This window comes from Bombina bombina, chromosome 1, assembly GCF_027579735.1.
Source record: "Bombina bombina isolate aBomBom1 chromosome 1, aBomBom1.pri, whole genome shotgun sequence".
In the NCBI taxonomy this organism is placed as follows: domain Eukaryota; kingdom Metazoa; phylum Chordata; class Amphibia; order Anura; family Bombinatoridae; genus Bombina; species Bombina bombina.
Window position 1 is genome coordinate 1,551,110,385 of NC_069499.1, and position 22,770 is coordinate 1,551,133,154.

General features: G+C 41.3%; 1 protein-coding gene across 1 annotated transcript in view; it reads left to right on the plus strand.

Annotated features, from left to right (window-relative positions):
• Positions 1-22,770, plus strand: part of MYO15B (myosin XVB) — a 214,696-nt gene that overhangs the window by 143,444 nt on the left and 48,482 nt on the right. Inside the window, exons 27-35 of the mRNA XM_053722137.1 lie at positions 853-971; positions 1,430-1,571; positions 1,656-1,767; positions 2,199-2,350; positions 2,455-2,564; positions 2,758-2,821; positions 3,179-3,251; positions 3,602-3,675; positions 8,534-8,610. Coding sequence (XP_053578112.1) covers positions 853-971; positions 1,430-1,571; positions 1,656-1,767; positions 2,199-2,350; positions 2,455-2,564; positions 2,758-2,821; positions 3,179-3,251; positions 3,602-3,675; positions 8,534-8,610 — 923 coding nt within the window. The remainder of the gene's footprint in view (positions 1-852; positions 972-1,429; positions 1,572-1,655; positions 1,768-2,198; positions 2,351-2,454; positions 2,565-2,757; positions 2,822-3,178; positions 3,252-3,601; positions 3,676-8,533; positions 8,611-22,770) is intronic.

A 22,770-nucleotide genomic window follows, 5' to 3' on the forward strand; every position in this document is an offset into this window, starting at 1 on the left:
TTGAAGTGTGAGGGGCCAGGGGATCCCTGCCCCAGTGGATAATACAAAAAAAGGTGCTGAGTGCAAGGGATTCAACAGATTATATCAAAAATAAAAAATGAAAAAATAAATAAAATTGTGAAGAAAAAATGTTGTGAGGAAAAATATATTTTAAAAAATACAAAAATAGAAACCTTGTAGCCTTAGGCTTACAAGGTTTTAGTTGGCGCTGGGGTATACCACCACATCTGAATGCTGAACCCCTCATCAAACCTCCATGAATCTAGCCCCTTAGTTGCTGATTATTGTTTGTATGTTATTACACTGACAAGGTCCTTGAGAATGGTTAGGCGAAATGCGCATCGGGCTGTTTTATCTTATTTTGGCTCGCTACACCCTTGTGTTAATGGGATTTGTTGTAACATATGATACCTAAGATTTAATATTATCTACAACCTTGATTAAGACCTAAATATTTTTCAAATTATTATTAGATTACATACTGGCTGTCCCATAGTGATTCATTGCAATAGATACTAATAGTCATTTGCATAGGGATCTTTTTAAGACACTAAGTCTGTGGTAATGGGATACTGACCAGTAAAGTTTTCCTGATTTGTTTTAATACCTGACAAGTTTTTGGATTTCCTTAACTTGTTGATGGGAGAAGATAAAATCTGACCGTTCAGAACTGTGGCTCCAGGAAATGTATAATCCTTTAATGGTTTGTAAAAACAGCTATTCAAATTTGATGGCCAAACAAGAAAAGGTTATTTAAAGTTATTGTTGCAATTAACAAGTGCAATGTGAATCATACTTCCCTGGCAGTCAAATCAAATTAATATATGACTTTGGTTTGACCCCTATTTGTAGCTAGAGGAGGCAAATGACCAGCTGATTCTAGGGGTATCACATCGAGGTATCCGACTGTTAAAGGAGGTAAACGCTACAGGAATCAACCAGAGACATCTGAAGACTCTTTGCAGCTATAGGTGAGTTATAAAAGGCAGATACACACATGGAAATACATGGACAAATATGGCACAGGAATTGAAGGTAATTTAAAAAGCAATGTAGAGTAACTGAGAAATAGAAGACCAAAAGGAAAACTGAGAGACTAAACACGGTGAGAAGAGTCACTAATGGAGATAGGGAGGGAAAACTCAGAGAAGAGAGGAAGGGTGGTCGAAAAAGAGAAGATCTCAATTTTATAAGATGGCAACTGGATAGGATAGTGATGGAAGAGAGGAGTGAAAGAAGTAGATGAAAACAAAGAGGAAGTGAGCAATGAGGGGTGGAAGAAATGTGAGACACGGCATTGGTAAAGAAAAAGAATGATGGATTAATGAAAGAAAGAAGAGATAGACATTTGAAGGGAAGAAGGATGGAGGGGTAATACGTTCTCTAAAGAGTCACAGTTTGTATAAAGTCTTCATTTTTCTTTCTACAGTTTTGCAGACATTTTGTCCCTGGAGATGAAGGCAGCGCATTCCCTGAAGTTCTGTCTGCGCAATGAGGAATTACTGCTGCATTCAGAGAAGGCCCAGCCGCTCAAGGCCCTTGTGGACTTGTTTCTTTATGAGTTGCTAAAGGTGACAAGGGGGGAAACATGAGATTGACAACACAGTGGTCAGATGATCAGTATGGCAGAAATTAATTTGTCTTTTGTTTCTAAGGATTCAAATCATGTGGTCGCAGTGCGCAGTCACATTACAGATGACAAGAGCCTCCTACACTTTAAACAGGGTGACATCATTAAACTGTTGCCAATGGATGGACTACAACCAGGTACAAGCATATGAAGGAAGGTATTCAGAGGATAGGAATAAACTGGAGAGTGTAAGATAAGAATCACAAAAAAGTGAGGAAAGATGGGGATTGGTGAAATTCTTTCATGTTCTTTAAAGAATAAATTTGGCGATATTAACATAGACATGTAATAGTGGTTCATGAATGGAAGACGTTTGTTGAAATATTCATATCCAGCAACGAAAGCATACTCATAACAAGTAGGAAAAGATTAATTTGAAACACGAGTTATTAGAATCAGGTAAGGAAAAAAAGAAAAAAATAAATTGTTATGCTAGTTATGACATCACTAGCAGTACATGTGTGAAGACATTAAAAGCATTAGGTTAGAATTCTGCAGGGTGGGAAATAGGTTCCATTATGCTGCTTGAGAGACAAACTATGCATTTGAATCTTCATTCCTACCTCAGGGTGGCAGTTTGGTTCGATTGGTGGGCGTTCTGGCCTTTTCCCTTCACACCTGGTGAAGCCGGCAGCCGCTCCAGATTATCACTCAGTGCTGGAGAGGAGGGAGGCAAGCAGGAATGGATCCACTATACTGCAGAGAAGCATCAGCAGAGAGGTGAGGGTTTGTATTAATAAAAAACATGCAGAGAGGGTATTTTGGAGGTTGCACTCAGAATTAACCATTTTAGGTGGTGAGTTAAGGATATTTTGTTTTTACAGAGTACCCCAACAAGTGAGGTGTCACAATCGCCATCTCCTCTGCCCATTGACACTGCCCTTTACACCATGGTGGAGTTTGCTCTTAAGTATTTTCGTGAGTCGCAGACCATGTGAGTATTCTGTATTCTTCATAGGCTCTGTTATAGCTTCCCAACTACACAAGGACCCATTAGCAGACTATATAAAAACAGTTACTGAGCAGCAGATAATTTCACCTGTGCTGTACTTCAGACATCCTGAGAAATGCAGTTGGAAAACCCTGTTACACATAATATACATTATCTCTTTTTCCGCTACCTTCAGGATGGGCTGGAAAGGAATGATAGCTGAAGGAAAGCGGTCAATTGAACTTGTGCAATTCACAAAGGTAAGGTTGGACCATGTACCTCCCACAATACACACATACTTAAGTTTCATAGAAAAGCAAGCTGAAAATACTATTGGGGTGAAAGTACATGTACTAATTTAACAATATTGCAGAAGGTCATAAATGTACATCTTTTAGCATTACTCTGCATTTCACTATCAGCTCGAGAGGGCCTCAGTGCATTGGACAGCAGCTCTCTTGCCGGCATATGATTTAAATTCTACAATTATCTACTTAGAACACTTCCAGATCCATGATGCAAGTTCAGTTCTTTCTAAACCCAAAGCTTTATTAAACATAATTTTAGCTCAGTTTTCACTCATACTTTACTCATGCCTACTCATCTTCTTCCTAAAGGTTCCCATCCAAGAGTCTCTTATTTTCTACACAGACAAAGAGTTAAATGAGCTGGCAACGAACAACTTTATGAGTATGTACCTAATGTCACCATTCTTGTACTTTTCTGAAGCTAAAGAAATTTGTTACACAACCTTAAGATTTGAATTTGGTAAAAAGTATGAAGCACATGCACAAATGTTTCTGTTTCTGAATATATTGTAGAGAAGTTTAGCCTATGCTAAATATGTTCCAATAGACAAATACCCTCTGTATTATGTCTGCTAAAATACTTAAGCTATTTTGTAGAATGTAGATATTTAAACCAATGTAAACATCATCTTTGAGTATTTTATATGTAAAAGAAGTCAGCTCTATCAATGTGTACTGGATTGTATGTCACAAATATCTTATGTTGTTTATATTATGTCTATCTGTCTCCAGCTCTGATGAGGTACATGGGAGATCAGCATATGAGAGAGCGGGATGATGAGGCATGTGTGTACGAGATCCTGCAGGTGAGACAGAGAAGGGGAGAAGGATCTGAGAAGAATATGGGCTTCAGATAAGGGTTGGAGCAGGTGATGAGTTGTGAGCTTGTGGGAGATGATGCAACATGCATGAAGATACGCTTGGGACAATTGAGGAAGTTTGTTCTTGAGGGAAACAACAGGTAGGCTTAGTAGAATTGATAGAGTGGGTTTAAGGAGGGAAGAGTAAGCTTGGGGTAATAGATAGAGTGGACTTGAAGATAGGTAACATATAGGATTGAGAATATTGTTGAAGTGTAGTTGATTCAAGAGAACAGGTAAGCTTTGTAGGCTTGAGGAAAGAAGTAGGTTTGGACAATTGATGGAGTGGGCTTGAGGAAAGTGATTGATAGGTTGGGGGAATTGATGGAGTTGGCTGGAGAAAGGGAAAATTGATGGAGTTGGCTTGAGAAAGGGGGCTGTTACGTTGGAAAATTGGAAGAGAGGTGATTGGTAGGTTGGGATAATTGATAGAGTTGGTGTTACGGCACCCCCAGGCATAAAAGGGTTAAACCGCCGTTTAGTAGATCTTCCCTTACAGAGACACAGGCAGCTACCATAGAACAAAAATCATAAAAGGAAAACCAAATAAAGTTCTGAATCAAGGATATGTCTGTGTCCTCTAGATGAGTTTTTCAGCTTGTTAGCATTCCTCAGTGAGATCCCATAAAAAAGGAAACAGAAAATTGCAACATAGTGTGAATCTGTAATGGCACTTTGAGGAAGTAGTTGTTTTGTAACAAATGACTACTCACATTTGTTGGAGCTTTCCACTAAGCTCAAGGATATGCGCACTCCCACTTTATACTGATGGGAAAACAGTACACTAGGCAAAACTTGGATACAAATTTATTTTAAAATATATAAAAGCGTCACATAAGCCTTGATAACACCACAATGTAAGGGTACAAAAGCAGATATGCTGTAATAAATGCTTCAAATCGCCAAACTTGCAAAGAGGTAAATGGATCAGCAGGAGTGTGACCGCCGAAACCAAAACCTTTTTAGTAGCAAGACAATAGCGCTAAGCCCCCAGGTGTCCTGGCTAGTGTAGAGACGCGATAAAACTCAATATAGAACAGTTCTATATTCATTTGTTACAAAACAACTACTTCCTCAAAGTGCCATTACAGATTCACACTATGTTGCAATTTTCTGTTTCCTTTTTTATGGGATCTCACTGAGGAATGCTAACAAGCTGAAAAACTCATCCAGAGGACACAGACATATCCTTGATTCAGAACTTTATTTGGTTTTCCTTTTATGATTTTTGTTATCACATTTATTTCACATTTTTTTCTTTGTGATATTCGGTATATTTATTGTAAAGCTACCATAGAACACCAAACTCCCGAACCGGAACCTCACGAATAGCTGCTAGCAGCTGAACAGGAAAAGCACCCCAGCGGCTTACACTCCTGGCAATCAGTCTCTAACAGCATACAGTAAATCCCCCCAAGAACGAGACAAAGCTCCGTGTTGAGAGTCAAGCAGTGAACAGAAAAATTAATACTTTATTTAAAAGCAGCACACATATTTATACACCCTGGCTTCAGGTTACAGAGGACATTGGTTAAACAGGAAAGCAAACATATGAACAATACATCAAACATCTAACAATTGTCTATTCATAAGTAAGACAGATTAGCATATTAAGTTAATTAACTGGGGAAGAAAGTTTACTCAGACATTCTGATGTTGGGCAGTCTAGTTAACATAATCACACAAAAACACAATCAGTTTACCCAGACAGACTCCTGAGACACAATCAGATCAGAAACGTAAATAAAATACATCTTATTACAGAATATAAGAACAGCTCTTATTAACTATTAAGTCCTTTATGCCCACTTGGTTTATAGAGTCACAATTGCTCCCACAAGGGGCACTCACACCCTATACGCATCCTGTATTTATGGATACAGGGTGACATGGACATAAGTCTTAAAGTACATGGGGTGTCCAGCATATAAAATTCCACATTTCCATGCAGTCTCTGGGTATCCTTAAGCCCATGTACCTCCAGCCCAAAGAATGTTCCATAACAGGCCCTCAGATCTTGGTGACTCACGTCACAGTCTTTGTAGGGGAAAATCAAGCGTTTCAACATGGGGCCATAGTCTAAAGGCAGCAGACGGGCAACCAGGCTCCTCCAATGCACAGTGGCAAGATTGGTCCCGTCACATCTCTCCCCTTTTCCAAACAGACTAACAGGGTATCTGACCTCCTGCCGGTCAGTGCCCTGGTTAGTCCAGCAACCCACCCTTAAAACACAATTAGTAGTACAGCCCACCCACAATAAATGCTTACTACACCTGAGTACGGGGAGAACTTGTCCATGTCCAGGTGCCTCACCACAGCTGTGTGGGAGACTGGTACGCTGAATTGGTGGGTTGCGAGGTGGGCAGAGACCAGCTGTACTCTGCCCAGGTGCCAGCACTACCACGGAAGTAGCCTGGTGGGAGCCTGGTTGCTGGAGGGGGATACCGATCGTCTCCCCTTTGGATACATAGCTGTGCTGCTGGATGGGGAGACCGATCGTCTCCCCTTTGGCTAAACAGCCCTGTTGCTGGGGGACAGGACCGACTGTCCCTACCCCCTGTGCTGTAAATGCAGAGACCACGGTCCCATCTGCACGGTTGTGGGGCTTACTGTCTCCCCCTGGTGCGTTAAGCTGCCGCTGGGGAGAGGGGGTATCAAGCTCCTCTCCCATACATACTTCCAGCTGCTGGGGAATGGAGACTGGGCTCCCAATTCCCTGCATATCACTCTGCTGATGGGGGACAGGACCAACTGTCTCTACCCCCTGTAACTCAGCCTGCCGCTGGGGAATGGAGACTGGGCTCCCAATTCCCTGCATATCCCTCTGCTGCTGGGGGACAGGACCAACTGTCTCTGCCCCCTGTAACTCAGCCTGCCTCTGGGGAATGGAGACTGGTCTCCCAATTCCCTGCAGGACCGTTGGAGAGACCTCTGTACCATCTCCACCGGCCACCTGGGGTCCTTCCCAGTAAATCTCCACAATATCTTCCCAGCTGAACGGGTCTGCATCTGGGTCTGTCACCTTGCTGTCCTGCTGAGCCTTCCCAATGGAGTGGAAGAGATCTCGGTAGACCTGCTCCAGTTCCCACTCCAGGGTTGCTAGGTGAGCCAGGTCTTGCTCTACCTCATGGGGGTCATCCCAGTCATGCCTAGCCTCTCTCTCATGGAAAATGTCCTGAAGTCTGGTCTGTGCAGGGCTCCCGAAGTCAGGCTCTGCAAAGGACTCCCATAACAAGCCAGGACCATCAAACTCCTCTCCCTCTGGTTTGTCATGCTCGGCTGTCCAGGCATCATGCTCGGCGCCTGGTAGGCATCCTCCAGCCATAGCTCCTGCCATACCCAGTGCTCTAGTTCCTTCACCCATTCCCCCAGGGGCCGCTCTCCCAGGAAGGGCATCCACAGGGCCACTTGCTTCTGCAACCACTGCTTTTCACTGGGGAGACTCTCACCCCACTCGTATTGTACATTATCCATGGCCTGGTACCAGATGCCTTTCCTTAATGCATCCCGGCCATCCAGGTCCTCCTCCTCGTATAACACTGCTGGTTCCATTCTGTTGCATTGCCCCCAATTGTAAAATCCATGTAAATCCATGGAATGGTGTCTCCTGTAGCTGTCCTTCTGGCTATGGGAACAATCCCGTTGCACGGCGGTTTAACGCTTTTATGCCTGGGGGTGCCGTAACAGTTGGCTTGAGGAAGGGGACGGGTAGGTTGGGAGAATTGATAGAATGGGCTTGAGGGAGGTGATCAGTAGGTTGAGGGAATTGATATAGTGGGCTTGAAGAAAGGGACGGGTAGGTTCGGAGAATTGATAGAGAAGGCATGAGGGAGTTGATAAGTAAGTTGGGAGAATTGAAAGATTGGACTTGAGGAAGGGGACTGGTAGGTTGGTAGAATTTTTAGGATAGGCTTGAGAGACGTGTTCAGTAGGTTGAGAGAATTTATAGAGTGGGCTTGACGAAGGGGATGGGTAGGTTGGGAGAACTGATAGAGAAGGCTTGAGGGAGGTGATCAGTAGGTTTGGAGAATTGATAGAGAAGGCTTGAGGAAGTTGATCAGAAGGTTAGAAGAATTCATAGAGTGGGCTTGAGGGAGGTGATCATTAGGTTGGGAGAATTGATAGGGTGGGCTTGATGAAGGGTATGGGTAGGTTGGTAGAATTTTTAGAATGGGCTTAAAGGGAGGTGATCAGTAGGTTGGGAGAATTGATAGGGTGGGATTGATGAAGGGAACGTGTAGATTGGTAGAATTTTAGAATGGGCTTGAGGGAGGTGATCAGTAGGTTGGGAGAATTGATAGAGTGGGCTTGAGGGAGGTGATCAGTAGGTTGGGAGAATTGATAGAGGGTGGGCTTGATGAAGGGGATGGGTAGGTTGTTAGAATTTTTAGAATGGGCTTGAGGGAGGTGATCAGTAGGTTGGGAGAATTGATAGGGTGGGCTTGATGAAGGGAACGTGTAGGTTGGTAGAATTTTTAGAATGGGCTTGAGGGAGGTGATCAGTAGGTTGGGAGATTTGATAGAGTGGGCTTGAGGAAGGGGATGGGTAGGTTGGGAGAATTGATAGAGAAGGATTGAGGGAGGGTATCCATAGGTTGGGACAACTGATAGAGTGGGCTTGATGGAGGTGATCAATAGGTTGGGATAATTGATAGAATAGGAATGAGGGAGGTGATCAATAGGTTGGAAGAATTGATAGAGTGGGTTTGTCAGAGGAGATGGATGAAGCGAGGAATGTCCATTTTGATGTTAATGATGAGAGTACATAGGGAAAGGAGTAAATAAAAATCTATTTTATCCACAGTTATGCAGAGAGAAACAAGCTCTGATTGATGAGGTTTACTGTCAAGTTATAAAACAAATCACAGAAAACCCTAAGGCGTAAGTATTTCACCTAAATACAGTAGCTCAGTATTATAGTTGTGTTGTGAAACACACACTGAACTGTACAGAAATGTGCTGTGTTCCATGTTCCAAAATGGTTGTTGCTAAAACATCACCCAAGCTCTACTCCAGCAAAATCCATCTGTGATATCCAGAAAGCTTGACCTAACTGTGAGCCCATAGTGTCACTGTGCCCAGTGACTACCCTCAAATCAGCTGTACTATATAGAGTACCCTCAAAATAATTCTACTAAAAATCCATGTCACAGATTATTTAAGTGATTTATTCTTCATACCATACCAGAGCACCGGCTCTGTGGGATTAAAGGGACAGTACACTATAAAATTGTTTTTATATGAATGTATTTACAATGACTTGTTATACCAACTGCAGAGTATAAAATATTTGAGAAATTGCATTTTCAGGTTTATTTGTGTATATGAAGTAGCTGGTTTTGTGCTTTTAAACCACAGCCTATTACAATGGGTTGAGCTTCTGGTAATATCAGATCTCATTATGTTATCACTTTTATGTATACAGACTTGCTTCCTTATCTTATATTTGTCTAGAAAACCAAAACTCAATACTCAGAGAGAACAATGGAAAATTATCATTTTATTACTTAACTATCCCGCATCCCACTGCGAGTGTAATTTCTTCTGCTGGCTGTGTTTACTTAGGCTATTCAATAGAATGAACTCCAGTATAGAAACTTTCAGTATAGGTTGGGATACCACAGGCTAAATCAGCTATTTCAAATTCCAAAATAGGGCTAAAGGAGCTACTTGTAAACAATTTGAAACACTCCAGCAGGTAAAATGAATCATTGGGAACAATTTAAAGGGGAGAACATTTTGGGGTGAACTGTCCCTTTAAGCTTAAAAGGATAGCAAAGTCAAAAACTTTCATGATTCAGATAAAGAATGCAATTTTAAACAACTTTTTACATGTATTATCAAATTTGCTTCGCTCTCTCTGTATCCTTTGTTCAGAAGTAGCAAAGCACTAATGGGAGTTAGCTGAACATATCTGGTGATTCAAGGACAAGAGACATATTTGTACAACTACCAGTCACCAGCTAGAAGTAAATTGGAAAGTTGTTTAAAATTGTGTGCTCTATCTGTCCCTTTAATTAATATCAGTTGTTGATTTACTTACTTTGTTTTAGGTAAAAAAAATAACTAAATTAGAAAACATTGTTTTCACTTTGATGATAAAAATGTAATTTGTTGTATATATGAACTCTTGGTCAATATGGGTCTGCAACAAAGCAAAGTTTGAGGAAGATTAGAATTTGTCTTCTGTTTGCTGCTATATCACATTAAATCAGGGGTTTTAAATCCAGGCCTCCCTAACATGCCAGATTATCAGGATTGGGAGAGACAAGGTTAATAACCATGGTTACTAATCAGATGATAATTTCACCTGTGCTCCACCTGGTGGGGAGGCCTGAGAACTGGAGCTGAAAAACACTATTAAACTAATCAAACTTTGAAAATAGATGCAGTGAAAACAAAATGGCTGCCTTGCACTACTGCGAATAGTATTTATATCTTCTGGAATTAACCTTCAAGAGACAGTCTAGACCCAATACCTAATTTTGATCACTTTTTGTTACATATCAGAGAAGCATCCGGCAACCTACAGCTACTATAAGCTTGTAAGAAGTACATGAAAAGTGTAAATATTGTTTGTTAGGAGCCGAAAATGTCCGGCAAGCTCCACCCACCTATTACGGGTATATTTTGGTGTGTTAAGTTTCTCGAATGATCGACTCGTGAATACGTTTTCCTACTGGCATACGCTGATTTGTGCATGTGCAATTTGAAATAGCAAACTAAAAAATATTAAACGTGCTCTGCTAAACTATCATACAAGAAAACAGCTCACTGGACAAGAAGAAAGCTGTGGGCGGAGCTTGGGGGACATTTAGCTGCTAACAAACAATGATTATTTACATTTTTCCTGTACTTCTCACAAGCTTATAGATGTGGAACCCATTGCAAGATGCTCATCTCGTATGTAACAGTAAGTAATAAAGAATAAAACCAATAGGACAAGGAAGCCTCAGTGATTTTCTGTCTATTTCTAGAAGAATGAAGAATCAGACCTCTAAATCTCCTTGGTAGCTTTGGGAACAAAATCTATACATAGGGGCCCATTTATCAAGCACCATATGGATCTTGAGGGCCCGTGTTTCTGGCGAGCCTTAAGGTCCGCTGCTCCATAACCTGTCCCCCTGCTCTGAGGAGGCGGACAGACATTGCGGCAATTCAACCCAATCGAATACGATTGGGTTGATTGACACCCCCTGCTAGCGGACGATTGGCCGCAAATCTGCAGGGGGCGGCGTTGCACCAGCAGTTCACAAGAGCTGCTGTTGCAATGATAAATGCGGAGGGCGTATTGCTCTCAGCATTCAGCGATGTCTGTCTGACATGATCCGCTAATCGGATCATGTCGGACAGACACATAATAAATCGGCCCCAGTGGCACTATTTGCTAGGATTAGCTGCAAATAAATGCTTGTTAGATTGCAATACAGGTACAAATGACCAAAATCCAAACTTATTCTGAAATCCAGACTGTTTTATTAATATATATTTTGATTAAAATTCAAATCTTTTCTGGTCCCAGGCAGTTTGGATAAAGGGTTTTCTATGTGTAGTAGGTGTGGAAGAGAACACAGTCACCACAGATATAAACAAACATTAGTAGTGCAAGCGCATTAGTACCAGTGAGTAGACACCAGTCGCTATTGATTTTTTCAGTTTTACAGATCAGGAATTAAAGTTTTGTAAATCAAAATATAGAGGGACACATACCGCAGATATCCTGGACAGCAGTGCTTGATACATACATGAAGGGGTTAGTTACTCTTTATTCATCTGTGCAAAAAAATAATAATTCACATCATATTACACGGTGCGTCTATCAATGGTGATTTCTAAGTGGAACTTGCTGCTCGGAAACAGCAGTGCTCTGCGGTCCCAATCGCTACTTCGCCCCTTTGCTGTTAAACACATAGAGATGCAGGATCGCTAGTCTTAAAATGACATGCTCTAACCAATTAGAGCATGTCATTTTTCAACTATAATGCCCCTTTAGTAAAGTCTGTAGCATATTTCCCAGGCTTAACAGAAAAACATAATTTATGTAAGAACTTACCTGATAAATTAATTTATTTCATATTGGCAAGAGTCCATGAGCTAGTGACGTATGGGATATACATTCCTACCAGGAGGGGGCAAAGTTTCCCAAACCTCAAAATGCCTATAAATACACCTCCCACCACACTCACACCTTAGTTTAACATATAGCCAAGTAGTGAGATGTAAAAAGGAGTAAAAAAGCATACAAAAAAGAGGAACTGGAAAATAGTATTGTGCTTTTAGACAAAAAAAATAACCACCAAAAACAGGATAGGCCTCATGGACTCTTGCCATTATGAAAGAAATGAATTTATCAGGTAAGTTCTTACATAAATTATGTTTTCTTTCATGTAAATGGCAAGAGTCCATGAGCTAGTGACGTATGGGATAAAATACCCAAGATGTGGAAGTCCACAGAAGAGTCATTAGAGAGGGAGGGATAAAATAAAAACCGCCATTTCCGCTGAGAAATTAAATCCAAAAAATAAGTTCTTCTTATAAACAGAAGAATGAAACTGAGACAGCTGCCTGAAGAACTTTTCTACCAAAGACTGCTTCAGAAGAAGCAAATACATCGAAATGGTAAATTTTACTAAATGTATGAAAAGAAGACCAAGTTGCTGCTTTGCAAATCTGATCAACTGAAGCTTCATTCTTAAAAGCCCAAGAAGTGGCAACTGATCTAGTAGAATTGGCTGTAATTCTCTGAGGCGGAGACTGTCCCGCCTCCAAATAAGCCTTGTGAATCAAAAGCTTTAACCAAGATGCCAAAGAAATGGCAGAGGCTTTCTGACCTTTCCTAGAACCAGAAAAGACAACAAATAGACTAGAAGTCTTCCTGAAATCCTTAGCAGCCTCAACATAGTATTTCAAAGTAGAGAAGGTGAAAGTGCAGCCGCAACAGCTAGCAGAGACCCAGGAGCAAGCGGTGTCTGAGATTGATGACGTCACATGCCAACCAACGACGTGTGCCACAGCCCTTGATGTACAGTAAACTTCCATGCAAGGTGCAAGGCCCAAAAAATGTGAGAACCATTGAGAAGACTCAATTCTCTGATGAAGCACCACTAGGGGCATGAAACGCGTCAGCCTACCTATCCATGTCTGTCCGGGTTGTATTTTAATAATAAACCTTTGTTTTTTTCTATTGGAACCATTGTGCGGCCTTCACCTTTGTTTATAGTATTTCAAAGCCCTTACCACATCCAAAGGGTGTAACGATTTTTCAAGAGAATTCTTAGGATTTGGACACAAGGAAGAAACAACAATTTCCCTACTAATTTTGTTAGAATTCACAACCTTAGAAAGAAATTTAAACGAAGTCTGCAAAACAGCTTTATCCTGATGGAAAAAGAGGAACCGGAGACTCACAATAGAGAGCAGACAATTCAGAAACTTTCCAAGAAAGTAGTTTAATATCCAAAGAATGCATAGGCTCAAAAGGAGGAGCCTGCACAACTTTCAAAACCAAATTAAGACTCCATGGAGGAGAAATAGACAATAACAGGCTTGATACGGGCCAAACCCTGAACAAAACAGTGAATATCAGGAAGTTTAGCAATCTTTCTATGAAAGAAAACAGATAGAGCAGAGATTTGTCCCTTCAAAGTACTTGCAGACAAACCTTTATCCAAACCGTCCTGAAGAAACTGTAAAATTCTAGGAATTCTAAAAGAATGCCAAAAGAATTTATGAGAAGAACACCATGAAATATAGGTTTTCCAAACCTGATAGTAAATCTTCCTTGAAACAGACTTACGAGCCTGCAACATAGTATTAATTACTGAGTCAGAGAAACCTCTATGACTAAGTGTTCAATATCCATACCTTCAAATTTAGTGATTTGAGATCCTGATGGAAAAACGACCATTGAGACAGAAGGTCTGGCCTTAAAGGAAGTGACCAATGTTGGCAACTGGACATCCGGACAAGATCCGCATACCAAAACCTGTGAGGCCATGCTGGTGTTGGTGAGATTGTTCCATTATGATCTTGGAGATCACTCTTGGAAGAAGAACCAGAGGTAGAAAAATATAAGCAAGTTGGTTAGACCAAGGAACTGCTAACGCGTCCACCATATCCGCCTGAGGATCCCTGGACCTGGAAAGGTATCTGGGAAGTTTCCTGTTTAGATGGCAAGCCATCAGATCTATTTGTGGAAGCCCCCACATCTGTACAATCTGAAAAAAACACATCTGGATGGAGAGACCCCTCCCCCGGATGTAAAATCTGATGGCTAAGATAATCCGCTTCCCAATTGTCTACACCTGGGATATGAATCACAGAAATTAGACAGGAGTTGGATTCAGCCCAAGAAAGTATCTGTGATACTTATTTTATTGCTAAAGGACCCGCGAGTCCCTCCCTGATGATTGACATATTGTCTGTCTGAAAGCAAATTAAAAGTTCTCTCTTTAATAGAGGCCAAGCCTGAAACGCTCTGAAAATAGCACAGAGTTCTAAAATATTGATTGGTAACCTCACCTCTAGAGGATTCCAAACCCCTTGTGCTGTCAGAGACCCCCAGACAGCTCCCCAACCTGAAAGACTTGCATCTGTTGTGATCATGTCCAGGAAGGACGAACAAAAGAGGCCCCTTGAACAATAAGGTGATGGTTTAACCACCAAGTCAGAGAGTGTTGAATGTTGGGATTTAAGAATATCAACTGTGATATCTGAGTATAATCCCTGCACAATTGGTGCAACATGCAAAGCTGTAGAGGTCTCATATGAAAACAAGCAAAGGGGATTGCACCGATGCTGCTGTCATGAGACCTAAAACTTCCATGCACATAGCCACTGAAGGGAATGATCGAAACTGAAGGTTTTGACAGGCTGAAACCAATTTCATTTGTCTCTTGTCTGTTAAAGACAGAGTCATGGATACTGAATCTATCTGGAAACCTAAAAAGGTGACCCTTGTCTGAGGAATCAAGAAACTCTTTGGTAAATTGATCCTCCAACCATGTCTTTGAAAAATCAACACTAGTTGATTTGTGTGAGATTCTACTAAATGAAAAGATTGAGCCAGTACCAAGATATCGTCCAAATAAGGAAACACTGCAATACCCTGCTCTCTGATTACAGATAGAAGAGCACCAAGAACCTTTGAAAAGATTCTTGGAGCTGTCGCTCGGCCAAATGGAAGAGCAACAAATTGGTAATGCTTGTCTAGAAAAGAGAATCTCAGAAACCGATAGTGATCTGGATGAATCAGAATGTGAAGATAAGCATGCTGTAAGTCTATTGTGGACATGAAATGACCTTGCTGAACAAAAGGTAGAATAGTCCTTATAGTCACCATCTTGAAAGTCAGGACCCTTACAAAACGATTCAAAAACTTCAGATCCAGAACTGGTCTGAATGAATTTTCTTTCTTTGGTACAATAAATAGATTTGAATAAAAACTCAGACCCTGTTCCTGAAGCTGAACTGGTATAATTACCCCTGAAAGCTCTAGATCTGAAACACACTTCAGAAAAGCCTGAACTTTCACAGGATTTGTTGGAACATGAGAAAGAAACTTCTCAAAGGTCTTACTCTGAAACCTATTTGATACCCTTGAGAGACAATGCTCTGAATCCACTGATTTTGAATAGAATCTGCCCAAATGTCTTGAAATAATTTCAATCTGCTCCCCCACCAGCTGAACTGGCTTGAGGGCCGCACCTTCATGCAGACTTGGGAGCTGGCTTTGGTTTCTTAAGGCTTGGATTTACTTCAACTTGAAGATGGCTTCCAATTGGAATCGGAGACTTTAGGGGAAGGAGTGGTTTTCTGTTCTCTATTCTGACGAAAGGAAGGAAAACTATTAGAATCTTTAAATTTACCTTTGATTTTTTATCTTGAGGCAAAAAAACTCCCTTCCCCCCAGTGATAGTGGAAATAATAGATTATAACTGAGAACCAAATAAATTATTACCCTGGAAAAATAGAGATAATAATCTAGATTTAAATACAATGTCAGCATTTCAAGATTTAAGGCATAAGGCTCTTCTAGCTAAAATAGCTAAAGACATAGATTTAACATCAATCTTGATATCAAAAATAGCATCAAAGATAAAATGATTAGCATGTTGGAGGGGCGGAGCTTGACCAAGATGGCGCTTGATCGCAGTTAGGAGAAGCTCCGTGTGTAGAGAGGCTGATACACATCATTAAGCGTTAATGTGGAACAAGAACTAGCCGCTTCTTAATGACAGGAACCCTGGAGCAGTACCCGCATTGAAGCACAGGGCGATAAGTCAGCCCGTTACCAGAGCCAGCGCGACCTTACAAGATCCGGGCATCGCAACTACCCTAGTTTATGGCCTGTCAGCGCACGCCGCTCATGAGTACCTGAGAGCCCACGCTCCTGATCAGAACGGATAATCCTCCTCGGGCGCATCGCATCTAACAACTACCCGGCTAACACGCAGGTCAGTAAGGGCGCTCACTGATCCTTATCAGCTACATCTGCCTAACAAGCGCAACGCACATACCTGTGGGTCACACGCACACGCAATGTCTAGCAGCGTGTAATAGAGCACTACAATCTGCCTTAATACTCTCAATGCACACTCCCCTTAACACAAGTGCCACTACTTCCTAAGCACTGTCAAAATAGCAGGGTATAGCGAGGTGAAACAGATTAGGCTATACTTTGAGCAACACTTCAGACTGACTCCCTAGGTCGCCACACATACTCCACAGATAAGGCCCTTAGGCCTTTCAGAATTTTCCTAAGGGCTCCTGTTCGCCTGAACTTTTAAATGCTTGCACTTGGGACACTAAGCTATACCAAATAATAAAAAAAAAAAAAGAGATTAAAATCGAATTAAAACACACCAGAAATAACTAAAGGCCCACATTTCAGCAGACCCAGGTTTCAGCTTGGGAACCCAGCACTTTGTCAGCAAGGAGGTGCACTGGACAGCATGGCGTCTAAAAGAAATCAGAAGCCAGACAAACCAACTAAAGCACACAGCACTCAACAGGCCTCTGTTAGCAGTTTTTTCTTGCTGCAAGCACTGATTCTCAAGATGCAGATGAAAACAGCTCCTTAGACCATAACTCACAAACTTCCATGACTGCCCCCCTGACCATTACTTCAGATTATGCCTGTCAACTAAAGTCAGATATTGCTAACCTGCCCACCAAGGCGGATTTTGAAGCATTGAAATCCATAATCAAGACAGAAATTGCCGGCATGAAAAAAGATATCAATGAAATAGGGAGCAGGCTGGAATATGTAGAGGAGGAACAGGAATCCCTGAATACTTTATTTGATGGCGTTACCACACAAACCAACATCCATGATTCTCAAATAGTCAGTCTCCAAGATAAAATTGAAGACCTCGACAACAGAGGTCGTTGAAATAATTTACGGATCAGGGGCGTCCCAGAGACAGTTTTGGTGGCAAATCTACACAGCTACATACAAGATCTATTTAGATTTCTATTAAAAGATCCACAGGCGGAGGCTATGGAGCTTGACAGAGCCCATAGGGCATTGCGCCCTCCACCAGCTCAAAATGCTCCACCCAAAGATGTAATTTTAAGATTTCTTAGGTATACGGATAAAGAAAAAATCTGGACAGCTGCAAGATCTTCCCATACCATCTGCTTCATGGACTCTGACATTCAAATCTATCTTGACCTGAGCCCGACAACAATTCAAAAAAGAAAAGACATCCGATTTATCACAAAAACCTTACAAGAAAAGAATATAAGATATAGGTGGGGATTCCCTTTCTGTTTACAAGTCGTACATGAAGGCCGCACCTTTACTTACAGGTCTGAACAGGACCTCAAACCACTATCAGAAGCATTGCAAGTGTCTTTTCAACATCCGCACCCCTCAGATGTACCACTCAGCGATGATCTTCCTCTATCACAAGGCCTCCCTCAGAGAGACTCTCGTTCTAAATGGATGAGGGTTGCCCCCAAAAAGAAAAGAAACAAGTCATCCGCCTTAGATGCAGGAGGAAGTACAACAAGCAATACGTGATCCGCTCTTTCTGAATTTCATCTTGGACTTTCTCAATGCTCTGGGACTCTCACAGGTTCTATAATTGGACATTGTGCTCTAAAGGGTTTCTCTTTTATGTAAGGATGCCTTTTTGCATTCTGGAGTGTGGTCATCCCGAGACCAGATGAATCCAGGTTCAGTATGTTTTGAAATGTTTTTTGTTAAAATTTCCTTTTTTTTCTTTTAGTTCCTAAGAATTCTAAAGTTGGTGTCAGCGCTCTCTGCGTGTTAGTGTCTCCTTCGTGTTAGTGTCTCACCCCGGCACTATTTTTTCTTGGTAAATGTTCAAAATTTTTGTTATGTATTTATGGCATTTCTTAATGGTTGTATTGACAAATTGTGCATACTCTCTTAAAGCTTACACAAATGTTTATGATTATTCTCCATACCGCTCAACAGGTAGATGCATTCCTATTATATTTCCTACTTATCTCAGACTGGTCCCTAAATGTAATCCCAGGCGCTCGATCGCTCTTAGGAGCGCACTTCATATCTGATGGCCCCAAATACTAAACACTTGACCTTCCTATCAGTTAACTCTCAGGGCCTTAATAACCCCCATAAGAGATCTGTAGCCCTACGAGATTTTAGAAGAAAAGGAGCTGACATAGTGTTCACCCAGGAGACCCACTTCTTAAAAGGGCGAGAACCCAAGACTTTTGAGTATAAATTTGGCCACTCCTTTTACGCTTCTAACACTCAAAAAACTAATGGGGTTGGAATACTTTTTAAAAACAATATTCCATTCCAATTAATCACAAAGGTGACAGACCGAGGGGGGAGGTATATCATTCTAGTCGGGAAACTATATAACTCAATGGTAACACTAGTGAATGTGTACGCCCCTAATTCAAAACAAGACTCCTTTTTCAAATCTCTAACCAATACGTTGTTGGTTAACACTAAGGGATCTTTAATAATGGGTGGAGACTTTAACCTTACCCTCAACCCTACCTTAGACAATTCAAACAAATTATCATCCACCCCCCACAGAATAATCTCCACTGTTAAGAACTGCTTCAGGGAATTAACTGTACATGATGTATGGAGAGTACACAATCCAGAGAGCCTAGAGTATACATTTTATTCTAACCCTCACCATAAATTCTCCAGATTGGACTATTTTATGACGGACGTTAATAGCCTGGCCAGAGTTGACAGCATAGCTATTGTCCCTAATTCTTGGTCAGACCACTCCATGTTGTGCTGTTTCTTTAAGTGGCCAGACAGACCCTCCTCATGCTACGCGTGGAGACTGGACGACTCCTTACTCACAGACCCCCTGATTTGCCAACGGTTAGAGAAGACTTTGGATGAATACTTTTCTATTAACGAAACCTCAGTGAGCGATCCCAAAATTTTATGGGAAGCCCACAAATCAGTTATTAGAGGGGCCCTAATTAGCATTAAAGCTCACCAGACTAAACAGACTAATAGTTTCCTCAATGACCTTCCCAGTAATCTCCCTAAGCTAGAAAACCTACTTAAGAAGCAACCAGATAGTGCTCCCATAGCACAACAACTTTCGGAATGTAAGGCGCAAATCAATCACTTATTAGGAAAGGAATGTAAAAAGAACGCCCTCAAATTGAGACAAAGGCACTATGAAGGTTGCAACAAAAGTGGCCCCCTCTTAGCTAGAAAATTAAAAAGAAGGTTACATAAGGGATACATATTAACTTTGAAAAACAGCCACGGCAGGGAACTGTTTACCTCAGAACAAATAGCTGAAGAGTTTAGGGCCTACTATTCTCAGTTATACAACCTTCCAGATGCACAACATGATAGCACAACCCAGCCATCAGACCCCAAACCTTCACAAATTAAAAAATACCTATCCAACTTAACCCTCCCATCTATCTCCTCAGACCAACAAAAGACCCTAAACAGCCCGATATCTCAAGAGGAGCTCCTGGATGTCATAAAAAACCTCCCTAATAACAAGGCCCCAGGCCCAGATGGCTTTTCGGACCAATATTACAAAATATTCAGGAACAAACTCTCCTCATACATGCTCACCGTGTTTAACTCGGTAGATGAAAATAACCCATTTACAAGGTCCTCCCTAGAGGCCCATATAGTAGTTCTTCCGAAACCGGGTAAACCCCCAGATGTAGCCTCGAATTTCAGACCTATCTCTCTACTTAATGTAGACCTAAAAATTTACGCCAAGATATTGGCTAACAGACTCAATAAGCTTCTCCCACATATCATAGACAGCGATCAAGTGGGGTTTGTCCTGTCCAGAGAATCCAAAGACAATACCGTTAGGTCAATTCAACTAATCCACTACGCCCATTCCACACATACCCCCCTCGCGGTGGTGTCGGCGGACGCGGAAAAAGCTTTCGACTGCGTCTGCTGGCACTTCCTCCGGGAGATTCTACATAAATATAACCTAGGGGATTCTTTCATCTCCAAAATCATGGCCCTTTACTCTTCCCCCACCGCCAAGGTGAGAGTCAATGGATTAATTTCAAAACCTTTCCCAATAAAAAACGGCACCCGTCAGGGGTGCCCGCTGTCACCTCTCCTGTTTGTGTGTGTGGTGGAGGCATTCGCCTCTGCTGTGCGTGCTAACACTAACATACATGGGCTAACAGTACAAGAAACCAATCACAAAATTTTACTATACGCGGATGACATTCTTTTTACGCTAACAGACCCAATCAACTCTATCCCTCCCCTAATGGGCGAGCTAGATGCATTCCAAAAAGTCTCCAACTATTTGATAAATACGTCCAAATCGGAACTAATCCTAGTACATTGCACAGATCAGGTCTCCTCTCAGATCACTGGAATCTGCCCTTTGCGCATCCAACCAGTGTCCCTGAAATATCTGGGAATACATCTAACCCCAAACATTTTAAATTTGTTTCAGGCCAACTACTTACCCCTCCAAAACACGTTGGTAGCTGACATGTCATCGTGGAGATCCAAACATATATCTTGGCTTGGCAGAATTAACTCTGTCAAGATGAACATTCTCCCTAGGATCCTGTATCTTCTACAAACACTACCAATCCCCCTACCCCCTAGATTCCTGCCAAGCTTACAGAATAAGATTTTGGACTTTATCTGGGACAAACGCAAAGCACGCATTAACAAACATCTTATGTACCTGTCTATAAGAAATGGGGGGCTGGGGGTTCCAAATTTACTAAACTACAGAAAGGCTGTCTTCCTACAACGCATAATCGATTGGTTCACGAATTACGACCACAAAAAATGGCTAAAATTAGAGCACAACATCACACACTCCCAACATTTGGGATCCCTTTGCTGGCAGAGTAGTTCAGGGTTGCTGCAGATATCCAACAGTAATTTCATAATTCAAGAGACCTTCAATACATGGGACCACATATGATCGAAGCACCCACTGCTCTCATCTAGGTCCTCCCCCCTCACACCCCTCACAGACAACGTAGATTTTCCCCCGGGACAAAATTGGGGAGCAACAAAATTTAGCTCACATAACAGGGCGATCATGATGTATCAAATAAGCAATGAACAAGCTTTTATATCTTCAGATAGTCTATTAGACAGCGGCCTTCATATGTTCTCAAATTGGTTTTTCTTATATCAGTGTCGCTCTTTCATCCTCAAACACCCAGACAGGAGAAATATCACCCGCACATTGACTCCATTCAAATCTTTATGTAAATCCCCAGACCCAATGAAACACACCCTCTCCTTAACTTACTCCTTGCTACAGGCCCCCGCACCGGGTTATGTTCCAGCTTACGTTGATAGATGGGCAGCTGAGCTGAACGTTGAAATCTCGCAGACTGACATGTCACACATGTTTAACAATATCACTAAAGTTTCTTCCTCCTGCTCCCTTATGGAGACTAACCTTAAAATCATCCAGCGATGGTATTTAACCCCCCACAGAATAAACAAACTTTTTGCATCAGCCAGCAGCCTCTGCTGGAGCTGCGAAAACTCCTTGGGTACAATGGGACATATATGGTGGACATGCCCTCTTATTCAACCGAGTTGGGATAATGTTATAAAAGTCACTTCCAGGATGATAAAAATAGATATCCCACCAGATCCCATGGTATGGTTACTTAATAATATCCCACGAAAACTACCCACCTCCCAGAAAAAAATAGTATTTATAGTATTTATAGCCAGCAACTGCATGAAGACCCTTATAGCCAGAAACTGGAAACGCACGGAGGTACCAAGCCTTCCCCAATGGTATAATAGATTCCATGAGTTACTAGAGTTAGAGGAATATTCATATGTGTTACGTAAACAAGAGCCCCTTTACGCACAGCTAAAGATGATCTGGGAGTCATTCATTTATGAAGAGTTTCAAAATTCATCTACCTGAACTCAGTATTTAATCTGATATGCTATGGGAGATAGATTACGTTTGTCAATTTTTTCTTAGAGAATTTAGTAACATGCCATTTCAGCATTATTGTGAAAAACCCATGCTTTTATCCCTTTGTATTATGTGAGTCAAACATATACTGTGTATGGGCTTTCTTTCTTGTTGTTTTTCTTTTTTTTGTTTTCTCTTTCTTTCATCTTTATTTTTCCTTCTTTTCTTCTCTCGACTTTGTTTTTAAAATTGATTTTAATCGGCTTTACCCAATAAGTACAGATTACTCTTTGTTATGTATTCTTTAAATGTACCGGAAATATTCTGTATTGTACCTCTAGTTTTTTTTTGTGTCTCAATAAAGCTGTTTTGGAAAAAAAAAAATTACAAAAAGGATTAAAATGTTGCAAGACACTTCAACCATGTACATTTCACAAATATTGCTAATTTCAAAATAAAAGTTATTGATGTAGCCACATAATCACCTAGGGGTGGTAACAGATGCAAGATCTTAGATAAAAAAAAAAGCTGTACTGGATATACAAATTAAAAACTAGGGCTCCCACAGGTTTAAATTTGGAGTGGAACATAAGCTATTGCTCCATGCCTGTCTGTGTTTTAATAATGTGGATTCAATAAATATTTGTTTTTAAATTTG